Source organism: Pongo pygmaeus, chromosome 20, assembly GCF_028885625.2.
Source record: "Pongo pygmaeus isolate AG05252 chromosome 20, NHGRI_mPonPyg2-v2.0_pri, whole genome shotgun sequence".
NCBI lineage: Eukaryota > Metazoa > Chordata > Mammalia > Primates > Hominidae > Pongo > Pongo pygmaeus.
The window spans coordinates 13465887-13484263 of record NC_072393.2 but is presented as its reverse complement, the minus strand read 5'-3'; the positions used below and the strand labels follow the sequence as shown (position 1 = coordinate 13484263).

The window sequence follows — 18377 nt, the reverse complement described above, 5'->3', positions numbered from 1 at the left end:
CACACACATTCACTACACACACAGTCACTGCACACACAGTCACTATACACACACATTCACTACACACACAGTCACTGCACACACAGTCACTATACACACACATTCACTACACACACAGTCACTGCACACACAGTCACTATACACACACATTCACTACACACACAGTCACTGCACACACAGTCACTATACACACACATTCACTACACACAGTCACTGCACACACAGTCACTATACACACACATTCACTACACACACAGTCACTATACACACACATTCACTACACACACAGTCACTGCACACACAGTCACTATACACACACATTCACTACACAGTCACTGCACACACAGTCACTATACACACACATTCACTACACACACAGTCACTGCACACACAGTCACTATACACACACATTCACTACACACACAGTCACTATACACACACATTCACTACACACACAGTCACTGCACACACAGTCACTATACACACACATTCACTACACACAGAGTCACTGCACACACAGTCACTACACACACAGTCACTGCACACACAGTCACTATACACACACAGTCACTATACACACACATTCACTACACACACAGTCACTGCACACACAGTCACTATACACACACATTCACTACACACACAGTCACTGCACACACAGTCACTATGCACACAGTCACTGCAGTCACTGTGCACACACACCACACACAGTCACGATGCACACACAGTCACTGTGCACGAAGTCTGCACACAGTTGCTGTGCATCCACACACTGCACACACAGTCTATGCACCCACATACTGAACACAGTCGCTATGCACACACAGTCACTATGCACACACACCGTCACTGCACACACACCGTCACTGCACACACACCGTCACTATGCACACACACAGTCACTGCACACACAGTCACCGTGCACACAGTCACTGCACACACAGTCTGTGCACACACACAGTCACTGTGCACACAGCCTGTGCACACACAGTCACTATGCATCCGTACACTGCATACACAGGCTATGCACCCACACACTGAACACACAGTCACTGCACGTACAGACACTGCACATAGTCATGACCTCTTCTTTTTCTCGCTCATTCTCTAATTCTCTCTCGCTCGCTCTTTTTTTTTTTTTTTTAAGACAGAGTCTCACTCTGTCACCCAGGCTGGTGTGCAGTGGCACAATCTCAGCTAACCGCAACCTCTGCCTCCCAGTGTCAAGCGATTATCGTGCCTCAGCCTGCTGAGTACCTGGGATTACAGGCATGTACCACCACACCAGGCCACTCTTTGTATTTTTAGTAGCGACGGGGTTTCACCATGTTGGCCAGGCTGGTCTCGAACTCCTGACCTCAAGTGATGCATCCACCTCAGCCTCCCAAAGTGTTGGGATTACAGCTGTGAGCCACCACACCTGGCCTCTAATCTTCATTCACTGTCCCTGTCTCTGTCTCTCACATACAGTCATGCATGCATGCACACACACACACTGGCCCTCTCTGCTACATCTACCCACTCCAGTACATACTACACACATCTCTCTCCCTCCCCCACTTCTCAGCCCCTTGCATACCCCTTGTTCTGTTAAATCTCAACTGCCTCTGCCCCTCCCCTACCCACCAATGAGGCCCTTAGAGGGACACCCCAATGGCATCTTTGCCCTGGGATCATCCCTTCCCTGCTGGCAATACACATGCATTCACCCACCAAACATTTAGTGAGCCCCTATTTGGTGCCACAGATGGAATTATGGGCAGAAGCAGACACCATTACTATCCCTCTTGCCACATACAGTCAGGTGGGGGAGGCAGGCATCGGTCAAATAACCCCTTGACTCCACTTAAAATTATACCTGCACTGCAAGCTGAAGGATGAGCGGCATTAACAAGGCAGAGAGAGATGCACAGAGCATTCCAGGCCCAGGACAGTACATGCAAAGGCCCTGTGGTGGGACGGAGCCTGTGTGGGGTCAGGATCTGCAAGCAAGGGAATGTGGCTGATGCAAAGACAGCAGAGAAAGGCTGGCCTGGAGACAGCCGAAGAAGGCAGAAGGGGACAGGACCCGGGGCTGGGGAGAGCGGGGCTATATTGTGGAATTTGGGCTTTCTCCTAAGCACCAGGAAAGGCCTGGGAGGATACGAAGCAGGGGAGGAATGACTGGTTGTGTGACTAGATAAGCTCACCCTGGTTGCACGGCAGGGAACAGCTTGACAGGAGGCTGGGCTGGAGGCGGGCACTAGGAATTGCAGCAAGAGATGACAGTGGAGGAGAGAGAACAGTGGGAGGGTTGTCCCTCTCAGACAGATCTCTGCAGGACCCAGGGAAAGATCAGGTCTGAACTGGGGAGATGAGGTGCCTAGGAGCAGTCGGGTCTGGCTTAAAACTGGGAGATAGGCTGGGCACGGTGACTCAAGCCTCTAATCCCAGCACTCTGGGAGGCCGAGGCAGGAAGATCACCTGAGGTCAGGAGTTCAAGACCAGCCTGACCAACATGGTGAAACCCCATCTCTACTAAAAAATACAAAAATTAGCCAGGCGTGATGGCAGGCACCTGTAATCCCAGATCCTTGGGAGGCCGAGACAGGAGAATCACTTAAACCTGGGAGGTGGAGGTTGCAGTGAGCCGAGGTCGTGCCATTGCACTCCAGCCTGGGCAACAGAGTGAGACTCTCTTAAAAAAAAAAAAAAAAAAAAAATACTGGGTGATAGAGGTGAGCAAGTGCAAGGAAAGGACCAGGTTGGGGGAATAGAATAGGTGTGGGCATAGCGAGTTTGAGGTGCCTTTAGGACATCCTGAAATAAGTCAGATAGACAGGTGTTGTGGGGGCTGGAGCTCGGAGCTGAGGTCTACAAGTAGTAGGACTTTTCTGGAGCCATTAGGTGGGTGGTCTCCATATCCTTCTGAGCGCTTGAGGAACACTTGAGCACAGCACTGGAAAAGACCACAAGGACGCTGTCCTCATGCCTTCCAGGGGCTGTGTCCCACCCCCATCACATTCTAGCCAGGAAGTTCAGGGGAGGTGTTGAGGAGAGGAAGCTGCACCTCCCAAGCCATGGATTGAAATGTGGAAGGCAGGAAGAGGGAACTTGTCAGAAGTTCTGGGGGGCAGTGGAAAGAATTGGTACTGATGCAGGAAGAGATGGAGGGTGGATGAGGGCAGACTAGTACCCTTCCCCCACTGCCCCGAACCCTTCCCGTCTCCACCCCTACCTCCCTCATGTGTCTCCTCCCCCACTTGGCTCCAAGAAGGGAAGCATGTTATCTGCACGCATCTCCCTGCCCAATCCCTGGCTTTTTTGCATGGTTGCAAGCTTCCCCTGCTCTCCTCCAAACCCCCCTCCTGAGGCTGCTTCCAGGGTCCGCCTGCCTTCGCATGCCTGGCCGAGTCCACATGTTATGATCCGCCCCATGAAAGGGATGGCTTGTACTCTGGGGTTGAACGGGAGGGGGCTGGGGATACCTGAGCCATCGGCCCCATCCCCAGGTGGAGCTGGGTGGCCAGGCAGGGATGGGGGTCAGGGCAGCAGGGCACAGAGTGACTCTGTTAGCCAAGCTGGGTGTAGGGCTTGTTCGAGGCACTGGAGACATTCTCACAGCAATTGAGCCCAGTGTGGTTAGGGTAGGATCCCCCAGCCCCCTTCCCCATCCTAGAGGCCTAAGGACGCACTGATGTGTCCCAGAGAGCATCCTAGACATTGCCATCAAACCCAGAGGCCTCAGAAATTCCTTGAACTCCAGTCCTCGCCTGTCAGCTCCCAGGCCAAAGCTAGCACAAGACACAGATCTGGCAGCCAGAAAGCCCTCTGGAAGCCACCAAGTAGGATGCCCATGTCACCCAAACTAGGACACTTTTGAAACGGGAAGGAGGCTGTGACTGTATGGTCACCCTGTGCCATTTGTGGGGTGAAGTTTAGATCAAGTAAAATCTTGCTACATGGCCTATAGCAAATCCTACAAATCCCATAGAACAAGTCTGATTAAGCCCCTTCCCTTAGTGTGGAGAGACCCTCTACTCCTGCCTTCACCCTGCTGGGTACTGGCCAGCGAAGGAGGGTTTCCATGTCTGCCTGAGGCTGGGGTCTCAAACTCAAATGCCTCTGGGGGCCAGGCAGACACCAGTCAACCAGGAAAGCAAGTGCCATTTCTAGAACCTGAGGACCCTGGAAAACTGGAGAGCACGTGGCCTGCTTCCAGGGAGCAATCGCAGCAGGCCTGTGGTTGCCAGAAAGCCAGATTGGTGGGCAAAATCTCTTGATTTTTAAACAATGGCAATAATTTTTAATTAAAAACAAGGACAAATGAAAAAACGCTGCTCAGGCCCAACAAAACAGTTTTATTAGCTAGATTTGGCCCACTCGTGACTTCGAGACTCCCACCCCCCCCCCACCAAGGTCCCTTGAAGCCCCACGATGGCCACTTAACACTGGCAGTCCATGTCCACCATCTCCAGCTGGTCTCCTCCCTGACTCTCCAACTCTCTGGCCCCCTGGTTCTTCTAGCTTGGGTGGGAGGAGGCAGAGGCAGTGACTAGACAGGGGGTTTTTGAGCAGAGGCAGTGGCCACCCAGGGAGGTCCTGGGGGCAGGGATGGCCCCACCTCCCGGCCCCCAGCACCCGCCCCTTGGTGGGCCCGGGCTGATTTCTGAGCTCACCCACCCATGGGAGCTGAGTGCTTCCTGCTTCCTGCAGGCCTGGTCCCGTGCTACTCCACCCAGCCCCAGAAGCTGAGAAGCCATCCCTGAGAGGGGGGAAAAGGGCCCCAAATGCATCTTCTCCGACTCAGCGGGCAGCGAGGACTCACCCTGCAGCCGAACAGTCCCAGCTCCCTCCCGTCCTCCCCATTCCCGCTCGCCAAGGGGGTAAGAAAAGATGCTCTTCCGCTTCTCCCAATTGGCTCGAGCCGCTGCTCCTCTTGGCCGTGGGGTGAGGTCAGGGCGGGCAGGAGCGGGTGGGCAGCTCGGCAGGGCAGGGCAGGGCAGGGTGCCCGGTGAGTCCCGTGACAGATGCATTTCTGGCCCGGAGCGTAACATGCCCTCGGAACCCGCACATGTCCACCAGGCCTGAGCGTGCTGGCGACCTCCACCCCCACCCCTGCCCTGGTGTTTGTGCATCGTACACGTGTGATAGATTCCGCAACTTGACCGGCTTGTGTCCTTTCGTCTCAGTGCATTTGGTTGTTGGGAGAAACAAAAACCATCTCGATTTTTTTCCTGATTGGATGATTCGGATATATTTTCTTTTTCTTGTTCTTTTGTTATTTCTTCCCCATCCCCGTTCCTTTTTCCTCTTTTCTTTTTCTTTCCTTTTCCCCATTGTGGGTGGGGCTGGCAGGGAGGGCTTATGCTTTTGAGTTGATGCCTTTTCCTCCCTCCCACCCTCTCTCTCCCAACATTATTCCTTTTTCGAGTTTTTCCTCCGCATCATTGCATTAATAGTGCTTTCTCTCTCCCTCCTTATTTGGGGTCTGGCTTGCTTTTTTCCTGTTGGTTGGCTTCATGTAGGGGCCTCTGTGAGTGGTGACAGCTCTGAGCCCTTTGGGGTGGGTGAATGGTTACCCCTCTTCCTCCATCTCCCCAGAATAACTTCATCAACCTGAGCTTTCTCCGCCTCTTCCGAGCTGCCCGGCTCATCAAACTTCTCCGTCAGGGTTACACCATCCGCATTCTTCTCTGGACCTTTGTGCAGTCCTTCAAGGTGAGTCCTCGTCCCTGCTGCCGGCCCAGGGCTGAGAAGACAGGTGACCCCCATGCTCTGGCTGAATGTAGAAGTCAGATTGGAAATGCCTCTGTGATGTAGCCGTGCAGAGAATCTGTTATCTCCAGGGCTCTTGTCAAACTTCCTGCCCCTGGTGTGTCTTCAGAGCTGTAAGGGCCTCATCCTAGAGCCCCCAGAGATGCCCACCAGCCGTGGCAGGACTCTGGCGCGGCATGTGGCCACCCAACCCAGTGGGGCAGGGCACTGGGACAAGGGAGGAAGACAGTGCGGCTGAGGGACCCTCAGCACTCTTCATTGCCTTTTTTCCCACCAGGCCCTGCCTTATGTCTGTCTGCTGATCGCCATGCTCTTCTTCATCTATGCCATCATTGGGATGCAGGTGAGTGCCATGCCTCTAAGGTTCCCAGAACCTCCCAAGGAGGGCAGCCACCCTTAGAAAGGGGTGGGTCAGAGGAGCCTGGTCCACAGAAGCAGCCATGGAGGCTGAGCTGGGTTTCCCAGAAGGCACTGGAGGAATGGCAGCCCCTGGTCGTCACCCTCCAATTCCGCAGGTGTTTGGTAACATTGGCATCGACGTGGAGGACGAGGACAGTGATGAAGATGAGTTCCAAATCACTGAGCACAATAACTTCCGGACCTTCTTCCAGGCCCTCATGCTTCTCTTCCGGTGAGAACGGGGCCTGCTCTGATAATTCTGTTTCCGTGGGGTGGGGTGCCTGCCTTCATCCTTCTGTTCCCATAGAGGATGTACCCTCCTCTTCCAATGGAAGACGTGCCCTCCTCCTTCTCTTCTGGCAGGGGCGCGCCCTCACCCTTCTTTTCCAGTAGGGGGCGTGCCCTTCTCCTTCTCTTCCTTAGGGGACGTGCCCTCCTTCTCTTCCGATAGGGGGCGTGCCCTCCTCCTTTTCTGGTGTTGGTGTGGCCGGATGTGCTCTTATCCGTCTTTTCCCATGAAGCTGGAAATGGGTGTCTGGGGGCCCAGGAATCCTAGCAGGGCAGAAGCAGAGGGCCCTGGGACATAGTCATGAAGGTCATTTTCCAGGCATTATCTCTGAATCTTCCTGACCACCCTGTGAGGAAGGGATTGTTGGCAGCCCTCTCCGACAAATGAGAAAACAGGCTTACAGACTGTGAGGCTTGATTCTTTGGTTCGTCGTCTTGGCTGCACACAAAAGTCCCTTCACTCGTTCAGTGTAGGGTTTTTTTGTTATTTTTTTTTAAACGGAGTCTCGCTCTGTTGCCCAGGCTGGAGTGCAGTGGCGCAATCTCAGCTCACTGCAAGCTCTGCCAGTGGAGGTTTATTGAGCACCTACAGCATGCCATGCACTGCTGAAAAACGAGGATGCAACAGGAAATAGAGAAAAGAGACATTTTAAGCAGTTTGGAAGCTAACTTCCCCATGGGGAAGACGAATAATCAGGAAACAAATTATAGAGGATGCTGGAAAAATATAAAATTCAAACATAAAGGGGAATCAGGCTGGCTGCAGTGACTCATGCCTGTAATCCTAGCATTTTGGGAGGCAGAGGTGGCAGGATCACTTTAGCCCAGGAGTTTGAGACCAGCCTGGGCAGCATAGTGAGACCCCGTCTCTACAAAAAAATTGTTTTTAATTAACTGGGCATAGTGCCACACACCTGTAGTCCCAGCTACTTGGGAGGCTGAGGCGGGAGGATTGCTCGAGCCCAGGAGTTCCAGGCTACAGTAAGCTATGATTGTGCCACTGCACTCCAGTCTGGGCGACAGAGCGAGACTCTGTCTCTAAAAAGAAAAATATATATTTTTAATTTTTAAAAAAAGTTATAGAGGTAGATAGTGGTGATAGTTGCATAATAATGTGAGTTTACTTAATGCTACTGAATTGTACACTTCAAAATGATTAAGTTGATAAACTTCATGCTGTGTGTATTTTGCCACAGTAAAAAATAATAAATAATAATAATGTTTTTAATCTAACAACAAAAAAAGAATAGAGGGCCGGCAGGTTATGCCTCTCTGAAAGTGTGACATTTGAGAGAAATTGGCAAGGGAGGGAGTCAGTGTGTATATGGGGAAGGGCTGGCCAAGCCGTGGGGACTGCCTGTGTAAAGGCCCTGAGGCAGGAGTATGGCTGGCATGTTTGAAGACTGTGAGGAGACCAGCATACCTAGAACAGAGTTATCTAGGGAGAATATAGTATGAGATGACTGTCACCTGCATGGAGGGGAGCTCTTTTTTTTTTTTGCTCTGAGACAGAGTTTCAGTCTTGTTACCCAGGCTGGAGTGCAGTGGTGCAATCTCGGCTCAGCACAACCTCTGCCTCCCGGGTTCAAGCGATTCTCCTGCCTCAGCCTCCTGAGTAGCTGAAATTATAGGTGTCCATCACCATGCCCAGCTAATTTCTGTATTTTTAGTAGAGACGGGGTTTCACCATGTTGGTCAGGCCGTTCTCAAACTCCTGACCTCAGGTGATCCACCCGCCTCAGCCTCCCAAAGTGCTGGGATTACAGGCATGAGCCACTGCACCAGGCCTGAAGGGAGCTTTTTTTTTTTTTTTTTTTTTTTTTTTGAGACAGAATCTCCCTCTTTGTCACGCAGGCTGGGGTGCAGTGGTGCGATCTCAGCTCACTGCAACCTCCGCCTCCTGGGTTGAAGCGATTCTCCTGCCTCAGCCTCCCAAGTAGCTGAGACTACAGGCGAGCACCACCACGCCGAGCAAATTTTTTGTATTTTTAGTAGAGATAGGGTTTCACCATGTTAGCCAGGATGGTCTCAATCTCCTGACCTCGTGATCTGCCTGCCTCGGCCTCCCAAAGTGCTGGGATTACAGGTGTGAGCCACCGTGCCCAGCCAAGAGGAGACCTTTTAAAGCATACCAGTGACCAGCCTGAGCAATGCAGTGAAACCCCATCTCTACAAAAAATAGTTTAAAAATTAGCCAGGAGTGGTGGCGTGTGCCTGTAGTCCCAGCTACTCAGGAGGCCGATGGGGGAGGATCACCTGAGCCTGGGAAGATGAGGCTTCAGTGAGCAGTGATTGTGCCACTGCACTCCAGCCTGGCTAACAGAGCAAGACCCTGTCAAAAAAAAAAGAGAGAGAGAGAAAAAAAAGAAAGGAAAAAGAGAGAGAGAAAAAAAAAGAAAGGAAAAGAAAAGAGAGAGAGAAGGAAAAGAAAGAGAGAGAAAAAGAAAAGAAAGGAAAAGAAAAGAAAGAGAGAGAGAAGGAAAAGAAAAGAAAAAAACATATCAGTGTCCTCAAATCCCACGCTAGACCAACTGAATCCAAGTCTGCTGGGGTGGGACACGGGCGTTGGTATTTTTTCAAAGCTCTCTGTGGACTTCAGTGCGCAGCGAAGAATGTGAATTCCCTTCTCTCAGCTCCCAGTAAAAGGAAGTGGTCCACCTGGGGCTTGCCTGGCCAGCTCCAGAGTCCAAGTGCTTAACGTGTGTGCTCCACCTCCTGGGGAGGCGTTGGTACCCAGTCAGGGCTGGGTGTCCGAGTCTCTGATTTCTCCCTGTCCTCAGGAGTGCCACCGGGGAAGCTTGGCACAACATCATGCTTTCCTGCCTCAGCGGGAAACCGTGTGATAAGAACTCTGGCATCCTGACTCGAGAGTGTGGCAATGAATTTGCTTATTTTTACTTCGTTTCCTTCATCTTCCTCTGCTCGTTTCTGGTGAGTCTGTGGACACCGTGAGGGCCGTCTAGGCTCCCTAAGCCTGGCTTCCTTTCAGGGGAGTGGGTTTCTCTGGAATGTGGCTGTGTCGAAGGCTTGTTCCCTCCAAGGCTTCTCTGAACCAGCCTGGGATCAGGTGACCCTGAGCGTCTCAAACTCAGCACTGTTGACATTTGGGGGTGGCTGATTCTTTGGGGTGGGGCCGTGATGTGCACTGCAGTGTATGGCAGCATCCCTGTCCTCCCCCCACCAGATGCTAGCAGCACACGCCACCCGTTCCTCCTGTTGTGACAACCAAAAATGTCTCTGGACATTGCCAGATGCCCCCAGGGGGTGGGGGTGGGGTTGGGAGTGGGGGACAGAATTCCCCCATTTGAGACTCAATGAAATATTTCAGCTGGGCATAGTGGCTGATGCCTGTAATCCCAACACTTTGGGAGGCTGAGGTGGGAGGGTCACTTGAGCCCAAGAATACAAGACCAGCCTGGGCAGCATGGCGCGAAACCCATCTCTTTAAAAAAAAAAAAAATTGAATTAGCTGCACACGTGGTGCTGCGCACCTGCAGTCCCAGCTACTCAGGAGGCTGAGGTGGGAGGATCACTTGAGCCCTGGAGGTCAAGGCTGCAGTGAGCCATGATCACACCACTGCACTCCAGCCGGGGCGACAGAATGAGATCCTGTCTCAAAAAAAAAAATTGCGGGGGAAGAAATATCTCACTTTGGCCTTGTTGGGGGCAGATGTGGGAGGATTTGGGGTCACAGTGGTTCTCCTGGTGTTGGTCCCTGTTTCAGAAGCCCTCTCCTCCCTCTCACTGACTCTGTTTCTTTCCATCATTCTTGGTCTTTGTCTATCTCTTTTTTTTTTTCTTTGAAATGGAGTCTCACTCTGTTGCCCAGGCTAAAGTGCAGTGGCGAGACCTCAGCTCACTGCAGCCTCCACCTCTCAGGTTCAACCGATTCTTCAGCTTCAACCTCCCGAGTAGCTGGGATTACAGGTGCACATGCCACCACACCCAGCTAATTTTTGTATTTTTAGTAGAGACAGGGTTTCACCATGTTGGCCAGGCTGGTCTCAAACTCCTGACCTCAAGTGATCCGCCCACCTCGGCCTCCCAAAGTGCTGGGATTACAGGCATGATCCACCGCGCCCGGCCAGTCTTTGTCTCTTTGTATCTCTCTCTCTCCATCTCTCTCTGTCTGTCTCTTCCTCTTCCCCATGTCTCCACTTAATCTCTCTCACTGGACCTCCTTGTGTGAGTGAGCATCACCTCTCCGTTCCCCAATCTCTTTCTGTCTCCGTCTCGTTTCCTTTCCCCATCTTCTCTCTATCCCTCTCTCCATCTGGGCCTCTGTGTACATGTCTTTGGGTCTGTCCGTCTGTATCCTTCTCACTCACTCGTTCATTCCCTCGGTCTCTGCCCCCACTCTCTCTTGGTCCCCGGGGTCCCCACAGATGCTGAATCTCTTTGTCGCTGTCATCATGGACAACTTTGAGTACCTCACCCGAGACTCCTCCATCCTGGGCCCCCACCACCTGGATGAGTACGTGCGTGTCTGGGCCGAGTATGACCCCGCAGCTTGGTAAGAAGTCACCCTGAATCCTCCAGCCACAATACTCACCTGTCCCTGGAACTGGAACACGGGCTAGGTCAGGCCCCAGACTCTGGAGCACTGAGCTCCTGGGGTCCTAGCGGGGGTCTCACAGGTTCAGTCAGGAGAGAAGATGTAAGAATCATCACCCTTGCACACCTCAGATTAAACACGTAGGGTACCAACCCTGCCCAACCCTGGACTTCCTGGGAAATGAGGGAGGGCGTCAACCACGAGATGTCCCGAAGAGCCCTCTCCTCCTACAAGTCTCTCCTGTCTCTCACTGTGAAGTCTCCAGATGGTGAGGATGCATTAGCCAGGCTCCAGGGAGAAAACCAACAGCATCTCAGCCTCAGTTCTCTTGAGAGTGTGGGGAGGAGGGCTGGCCTACCCTTGGCAGACAGGATTGGCAGCAACATCAGAGTAGCAGAACTCAGCTCCCACTGGGACCCATGAATCTTGGAGTGACAGGACATACAGGCCAGGGGAGGACGCAGAGCCTCAGGGTCCCTTGCATCTTTGTGGCCACAAAGGGAGTGGGCGTTCCCATCTGGGTAGACACCAGAGGGGTCCCTCTCCACTGACAGGCAATGGTTTCAGAGGGTGGGTTCCACCTTGTGCACGTGTATTGAGTGCCCACCCAACACCAAGCCTTGAAGGACACTCAGAGGCTTTATCCAAATACCTGGAGCCCACCAGCCACTAACTGAGGATTTAGTTCCGGCTGGTCTTGAGGCCTGAAGAAGCATTACTGGGGGGCCCTCAGCAGCCTAAGTCCCATCTTCCTCTGGCCTCAGCACCAGAGAGGAGGCCTCCACGAGGAAGGTGGGTAGGAGGTGGTCTTGGCTATTCCCATAGCCTCAAACAAGTCCTTCATGAGACCGAGAGGCTGGGGAGAGCCGTGGGTCTGGGGCTGGGCTTTGGCTGTTTCCTAACTCTTCCTCTTTTGATTTTAGGTCACAGCAGTTGGATGCTGTCCCCAAGGCCTCTATTCCACAAGCCCCCCCACCCCTGTAGCCCATGTAGACTGTGGAGGAGGCAGATGCAGAGAGAGCCCCAGGGGAGGTGCCCTGCAGTCCAGAACTCGACTGAAATCCTACACCCCTGGGTCTCCCCAGTGTCTGGGAATGTACTGGGGACCTTCACTTGTCCCCAGTCTCTCCCACTCCTTCAAGCCAGGGAGACCCCTGCCTCGGGCATCATGACCTCGCCGTGTGCCCAGGGAGCCCGTGTGAACCCACTGCCTGCACTAACCCCCTTTCTTCTCCTTTCAGCGGTCGGATTCATTATAAGGATATGTACAGTTTATTACGAGTAATATCTCCCCCTCTCGGCTTAGGCAAGAAATGTCCTCATAGGGTTGCTTGCAAGGTTTGACTTCCACTAAAACCTGCTAGCATCCATGGAATGAGTGTGGCTTGGGGTTCTTCAATATATATATTTCATATATATATATATATATATCTTTCTCTAAAAAAACAGAGCCATCTCTCTTTCTTGCATTAAACTAGAAAACTCTCTTAGCCAACAGAATGCAGTCATGTAGACTCGATAAAGCATGGAACATATTTCCTCCTTCCCTTCAGCCTTCAGCCATCTTTGCTTGCTCTTAGCTGAAGCTGCCCATCCTGGGGTCTCCACGGCACCCCAAATCAGACACATCCCCTGGGGGATTGTAACTTTGCATTTCTCCCCCAACCATCACTTCCACTCTCTCCCCCTCCACCCCTCACCTCCCAAAGCCCCTAGCCCTCCTCCCCTCCCTGGCACTGGCCCCTGCTCCCCACCTAGGCCCCCTCAGAGACCAGCCTCAGCCAAACCAGAGAACGTGACCCAACTGTAGAAATGACAGTGACGGCCGGGCACAGTGGCTCATGCCTGTAATCCCAGCACTTTGGGAGGCCAAAGCAGGAGGATCGCTTGAGCCCAGGAGTTTGAGACCAGCCTGGACAACATAGCAAGAACCCCCTTCTCTATAAAAAATTAGCCAGGCATTGTGGCGCATGCCTGTAGTCCCAGCTACTTGGGAGGCTGAGGCAGAAGGATTGCTTGAGCCCAGGAGGTGGAGGCTGCAGTGAGCTATGATCACACCACTGCACTCCAACCCAGGCGACAGAGAGAGACCCTGTCTCTTAAAAAAAAAAAAAAAAAAAAAAAGGCAATGAACAAAAGCATGGCTCTACGTCTTCCAAAGTGAGAATTCCCCCTCCCCTCCGCATCCCTCCAGAACTGTAGCTCAGAGCCCACGCTGAATCTGACTTTTCTCTTTTCTCTCTCTCTCCCTGCTCCCGAGCAGTGAAGTAATCTTTTTTTAATGACCTTTTCTTCCATTTTTTTCCTCCTCTTTTCCATTGATTTGAAATATCTATTTTATCATTCTCTGCATCTCTCTCTCTATTTTTTCGGCTCGTGTGGATTTCTTTTTTCTTTCTTCTGTTCCTCCCCACCCCTCTTCCTTTGGTTCTCTGTTCCCATTCCCGTTTTGTTTTTTTGTTTTTGTTTTTGTTTTTTTCATTTTCGGTGCTGCCAGGGGCCGCATGCCTTACCTGGACATGTATCAGATGCTGAGACACATGTCTCCGCCCTTGGGTCTGGGGAAGAAGTGTCCGGCCAGAGTGGCTTACAAGGTAGACTACCCTTGCCGACCACCGACGTCCAGGCACTGGGTTTTTTTTTCTTCTTCTTTTTTTTTAGTGCTGACCAGAAACACCCGGCCGACTCTCTTTTTCCAACGTTTCTCTTCTTTTTTGTTTTTGATTCTTTTTTTTCTTTTCTCGAGTAAACTGATCATGACCATCCCTTGATTCTAAGCAGCACACTGTGTCCGTCCTTTCTGATGAGTGTCTTCGTGTTTTGAGACTCCATTATGGCCGACACGCCGGGGGGAGGGGGAGGGGAGCGCCCAGGTCCCCTTGCACCTGGTCTCCCAGGTACCAAATTGGAAACAAACACGCTTCTTAGGGAGTCAAAACCCACGCTTCCCACTTCTGCCCACCCAGAGCGGCCCCCATGCCCAGGCTGGGGCAGGCGCCTTGCAGAGAGGGGCTTTAGCCCCCAAAAGCAGGCGAGGTCCCAGTCCCATCTTTTGTGCCTCGAGCCCTCAGGTCCCCGCCCCTGCCACGCAGGCCTGAAGCTGATCTCTGACCTAGGGCCTTGGGGATTCGAGACCTTCCAAGGAGCACCAAGAACCTCTCTTCCCCTGCCTTCCCTCCCCTGGAGTTTCGTCCCCAGTCCCCGTCCCTAATCCCCCCAAGACACCCCAACATGCCTCTCCATTGTTCCAGAGTGGGCAGGCGGCCGCAGCTGGACCCCTGGACGGTGGCAAACTGATGCAGGCCATGCACGCTGCCTTGGCGGGGCCTGGGGCGGGCAGGCACCATGGCCGACGGGGGGTGGTGCATGCTGGCTGAGAGAGCGAGCGTCCTGCCGCCAAGCGGCTGGGCCGGGCCACCCCTCCAGATCCCTGTCCTGGAATCTCCCTTGGTGCCCAAGGACAGATGCTCTGTTCCCTCCATTCATCCACAAGAAGTTCAGGGATGACCTTTAAAGATTCTCCCCACCCAAAAAGTATTACCCCATCATCCTATTCTCCCATCCACCTTGGTCTTCCCTGCATCCGTATCCATCAACGTTATTTGTACCCGCCCTGTGTTGCCGCCTCCCCACCTCATTCCTTTCCTTCCTCTGTGCACCCCTCCTCACCTAACCTATATGTCTCCCCTCACTTCTCAATCAAAGCCGGGGACAAGGTTGTCCCACCAGCATCTCAGACAATGAGCCTCTCCTGGCACCTGTCACTCTGCGCCCCTCCCTGCCCCACCCCCCAGTTTCCCTGAAGTCGCTTCTCTCAGTCTCTGCTTAGATGAATGTGTGCGCATGTGCAAGAGAGGGAGGGAGAGCCCTTCCTCTTCTGGTCTTTGTGCAGGACCACCATGGGTCCATAAGACAACTTTGTGCAAATTTGAAAAAGGCACCCTTTCCACAGAACATGTCTGTTGGAAAATTGTTGCAATCCACCAATGTGATGAGAACAAGACACCTTTTTTCTATCAGCTGGGAAGCTGTTATATTTAATACACAAATCGGGGGCTGGGCGTAGTGGCTCATGCCTGTAATCCTAGTGCTTTGGGAGGCTGAGATGGGAGGATAACTTGAGCCCAGTTCGAGACTAGCCTGGGCAACATAGCAAGACCCCATCTCTACAAAAAGAAAAAATATTTTAATTAATAAATAAGTACATAAATGTATCATTTCCAAGACGGGAGCCCTTTGTGCAGTGTACAACCTGCACAACAGTGCACAGTGGCCCAGTCTATGTGTGTTTCTCTATTTCCCACCTCCTTCCCCACCCTGCCCCCAGTGTCCCCTCCAGTGTCCTGCTCTGGATTTACCATACCCCTCCCCATCTTCAACTCTGTGTTTCCTGCCCAGGTGTGTCTGAATCCCCACCCAAGTCGCCCTCACCCCCCTTCTCTGTGCCACCTCAGCCTGGGCTGGTGCACACCAGCCCAGCATCCTCTCCCATGCCACCAAGCATGGTGGACAGAGCCCCTGCCTGGGACATGGGGAATCTTTTCTTCCCTGGGCTGGAAGGGAATGCCTCTCACCCCTTCCCCCTGCCATTGCACAGAGAGCCAAGATCCGGACATGCCCCTGAGATACACTTCCCACGGAGCTATGAATGAGTCTCGAGATTCCGTCTGCATGCGCCCCTGTCTGTGCTGTTCTGTGTCACAGCCTCGCTGCATGCCTGCGAGGGGCCTGCCCCATCAGTGGGAGGCTGCCTGCCTGCTGCTTCTCAGAGGAATGATGTGGTCTGTGCCCATCTGCTCTGTCCTGGTCTGGGCCAAGCCAGGGGTTGGGTGTGGGGAGCCGGCAGCGCCCCCCACCAGCGGCTGTGGTCCTGGCCCCCTCAGCCTTGGCTGTTGCACGCGCTGCTCAAATCCAGCTTGTGCTCTTTTTCTTTGGGGTCAGACCGAAACGGGGCCGTCCAGAAGAACTCTGGGGCAGGGCGGGGGGTGGCGCAAGGATTGAGGCTAACCCTGGAAATGCCGGCTCTCAGCTCAAGCAGGTGGGGGAAAAAAGGAGAGGGCAGGGGACCAGAAGTACAAGAGAGCCTTTTGTGCCCTCCCTGCGGGCCACCAAGAGAAACCAAGTACTGGGACAGGTAACCTAAGTAAGGGACACCTCAGCCGCCGCAGCTTTCAGAGTTCTTCCTGGGACTCCCTGGGTAGGGGCGGGCGCGGCTCACGGGAGACCCGGGAGGGATGCCTGGGAATGACTGCGCTTGCCTTGGGTTTTCTGTAGCGGCTTCTGCGGATGGACCTGCCCGTCGCAGATGACAACACCGTCCACTTCAATTCCACCCTTATGGCTCTGATCCGCACAGCCCTGGACATCAAGATTGCCAAGGGTAAGGAAGGGACGGGGCGGGCACAGACAGGCGTGACAGGGTGGAACCGGGATCTCCCTCCCTACCCCAAACTAGAGGAGCTGCTGTCAGCCCCTGGATCTTCATTCACTCTTCCATTCATTCGTTCCACAGGGTTTTTTGGGGTTTTGGGTTTTGGGGGTTTTTTTGTTTGTTTTTTGTTTTTGAGACAGAGTCTTGCTCTGTTGCCCAGGCTGCAGTGCAGTGACATGATCGCAAGTCACCGCAGCCTTGACCTCCCAGGCTCAAGTGATCCTTCCACCTCAGCCTCCCCAGTAGCTGGGACTGCAGGCACACACCACCACACTCGGCTAATTTTTTTTTTTTTTTTTGACAGTTTCCCTCTGTCACCCAGGCTGAAGTGCAGTGGTGTGATCTTGGCTCATTGCTACCTCCGCCTCCCGGGTTCAAGCGATTCTCCTGCCTCAGCCTCCCAAGTAGCTGGGATTATAGGTGCACGCCACCACACCCGGCTAATTTTTTATATTTTGGGTAGAGACATGGGTTTCACCATGTTGGCCAGGCTGGTCTCGAACTCCTGACCTCTGGTCTCAAACTCCTGACCTCAAGTGATCCACCTGCCTTGACTTCCCAAAGTGCTGGATTACAGGCGTGAGCCACCGTGCCCAGCCTAATTTTTTAGATTTTTTATAGAGATGGGGTTTCATCAGGTTGCCCAGGCTGGTCTCAAACTCCTGGGCTCAAGCAGTCCTCCCACCTCGGTCTCCCAAAATGCTGGTATTACAGGCATGAGCCACCACACCCGGCCCATTTGGCAGATATTTAGTGCACCCCTTCAATGTGCCAGAGACCCGTCCAAGCAGGGGAGGACCCAGCAGCTTACACTTTAGATGGATGGGGAGGCCGCAACTGAGGAGGTAAGGCAGTGTCTCATGGATCCCTGGGGGGAAGGTGCTCCAGGCAGAAGGACTGGCAAAGGCCCTGACAGAGGGGTGAACACAGGACACCCAGGGCATTGAGCTGACTCACCTGAGTGAGGGCGCGCCACGCAGGTTCAGAGCAGAAGAGGAACCTGACCCAACTCACATTTGAACAGGTTCCCTCCGGCCACTGAGGGGGAGACCAAAAGGAGGCCAGTGTGGGGGCTGCTGATATCATCCAGATGGAGACAGGACGGCAGCTTAGATCTCGGGGTAGGCCCGACGTGGTGGCTCACGCCTGTAATCTCAGCACTTTGGGGGGCCAAGGTGGGTGGATCACTTGAGGTCAGGATCACCAGCCTGGCCAATGTGGTGAAACCCCCATCTCTACTAAAAATACAAAATTTAGCCAGACGTGGTGGTGGGCACTGTAGTCCCAGCTACTCGGGAGGATGAGGCAGAAGAATCGCTTGAACCTGGGAGGCGGAGGTTGCAGTGAGCCGAGATCACGCCACTGCACTACAGCCTGGGAGACAGAGCAAGACTCTGTCTCAAAACTTAAATTAAATTTAATTAAATTAACTGGACATGGTGGCATACGCCTGTGGTCCCAGCTACTCAGGAGGCAGAGATGAGAGGATTGCTTGAAGCCAGGAGTTTGAGGCTGCAGTGAGTCATGATCGCACCACTGCACTCCAGCCTGGGCAACAGAACGAGATCCTAGCTCAAAACAACAGAAAGAAAAAGAAAAAAAAATTTTTTAAAGCTGAGAAGGGGCTGGGTGCGGTGGCTTACGCCTGTAATCCCAGCACTTTGGGAGTCCAAGGTGGGTGGATCACGAGGTCAGGACTTCAAGACCAGCCTGGCCAACATGGTGAAACCCCATCTCTACCAAAAATACAAAAATTAGCCGGGTGTCATGGTGGGCGCCTGTAACCCCAGCTACTCCGGAGGCTGAGGCAGGAGAATCACTTGAACCTGGGAGACAGAGGTTGCAGTGAGCCAAGATCGCGCCACTGAACTCCAGCCTGGGTGACAGAGCAAGACGCTGTCTCAAAAAAAAAAAACAAAGCTGAGGCCGGGCACGCTGGCTCACGCC

The 18377-nt window shown here is 53.1% G+C and overlaps 1 protein-coding gene across 5 annotated transcripts in view; it reads left to right on the top strand.

Moving 5' to 3' along the window:
• The window catches only part of CACNA1A (calcium voltage-gated channel subunit alpha1 A), a 300689-nt gene that overhangs the window by 266175 nt on the left and 16137 nt on the right, over positions 1 to 18377 (top strand). For 3 of the 5 annotated variants that reach the window (XM_054464222.2, XM_054464219.2, XM_054464223.2), the window contains exons 32-38: positions 5584 to 5700; positions 6035 to 6100; positions 6273 to 6388; positions 9225 to 9375; positions 10830 to 10957; positions 12241 to 12337; positions 16274 to 16379. In XM_054464222.2, the coding sequence (XP_054320197.2) occupies positions 5584 to 5700; positions 6035 to 6100; positions 6273 to 6388; positions 9225 to 9375; positions 10830 to 10957; positions 12241 to 12337; positions 16274 to 16379 (781 nt within the window). Of the gene's footprint in view, positions 1 to 5583; positions 5701 to 6034; positions 6101 to 6272; positions 6389 to 9224; positions 9376 to 10829; positions 10958 to 12240; positions 12338 to 13496; positions 13594 to 16273; positions 16380 to 18377 lie in introns of all 5 variants that reach the window. The other 2 variants (XM_054464221.2, XM_054464220.2) reach the window with 1 other exon arrangement.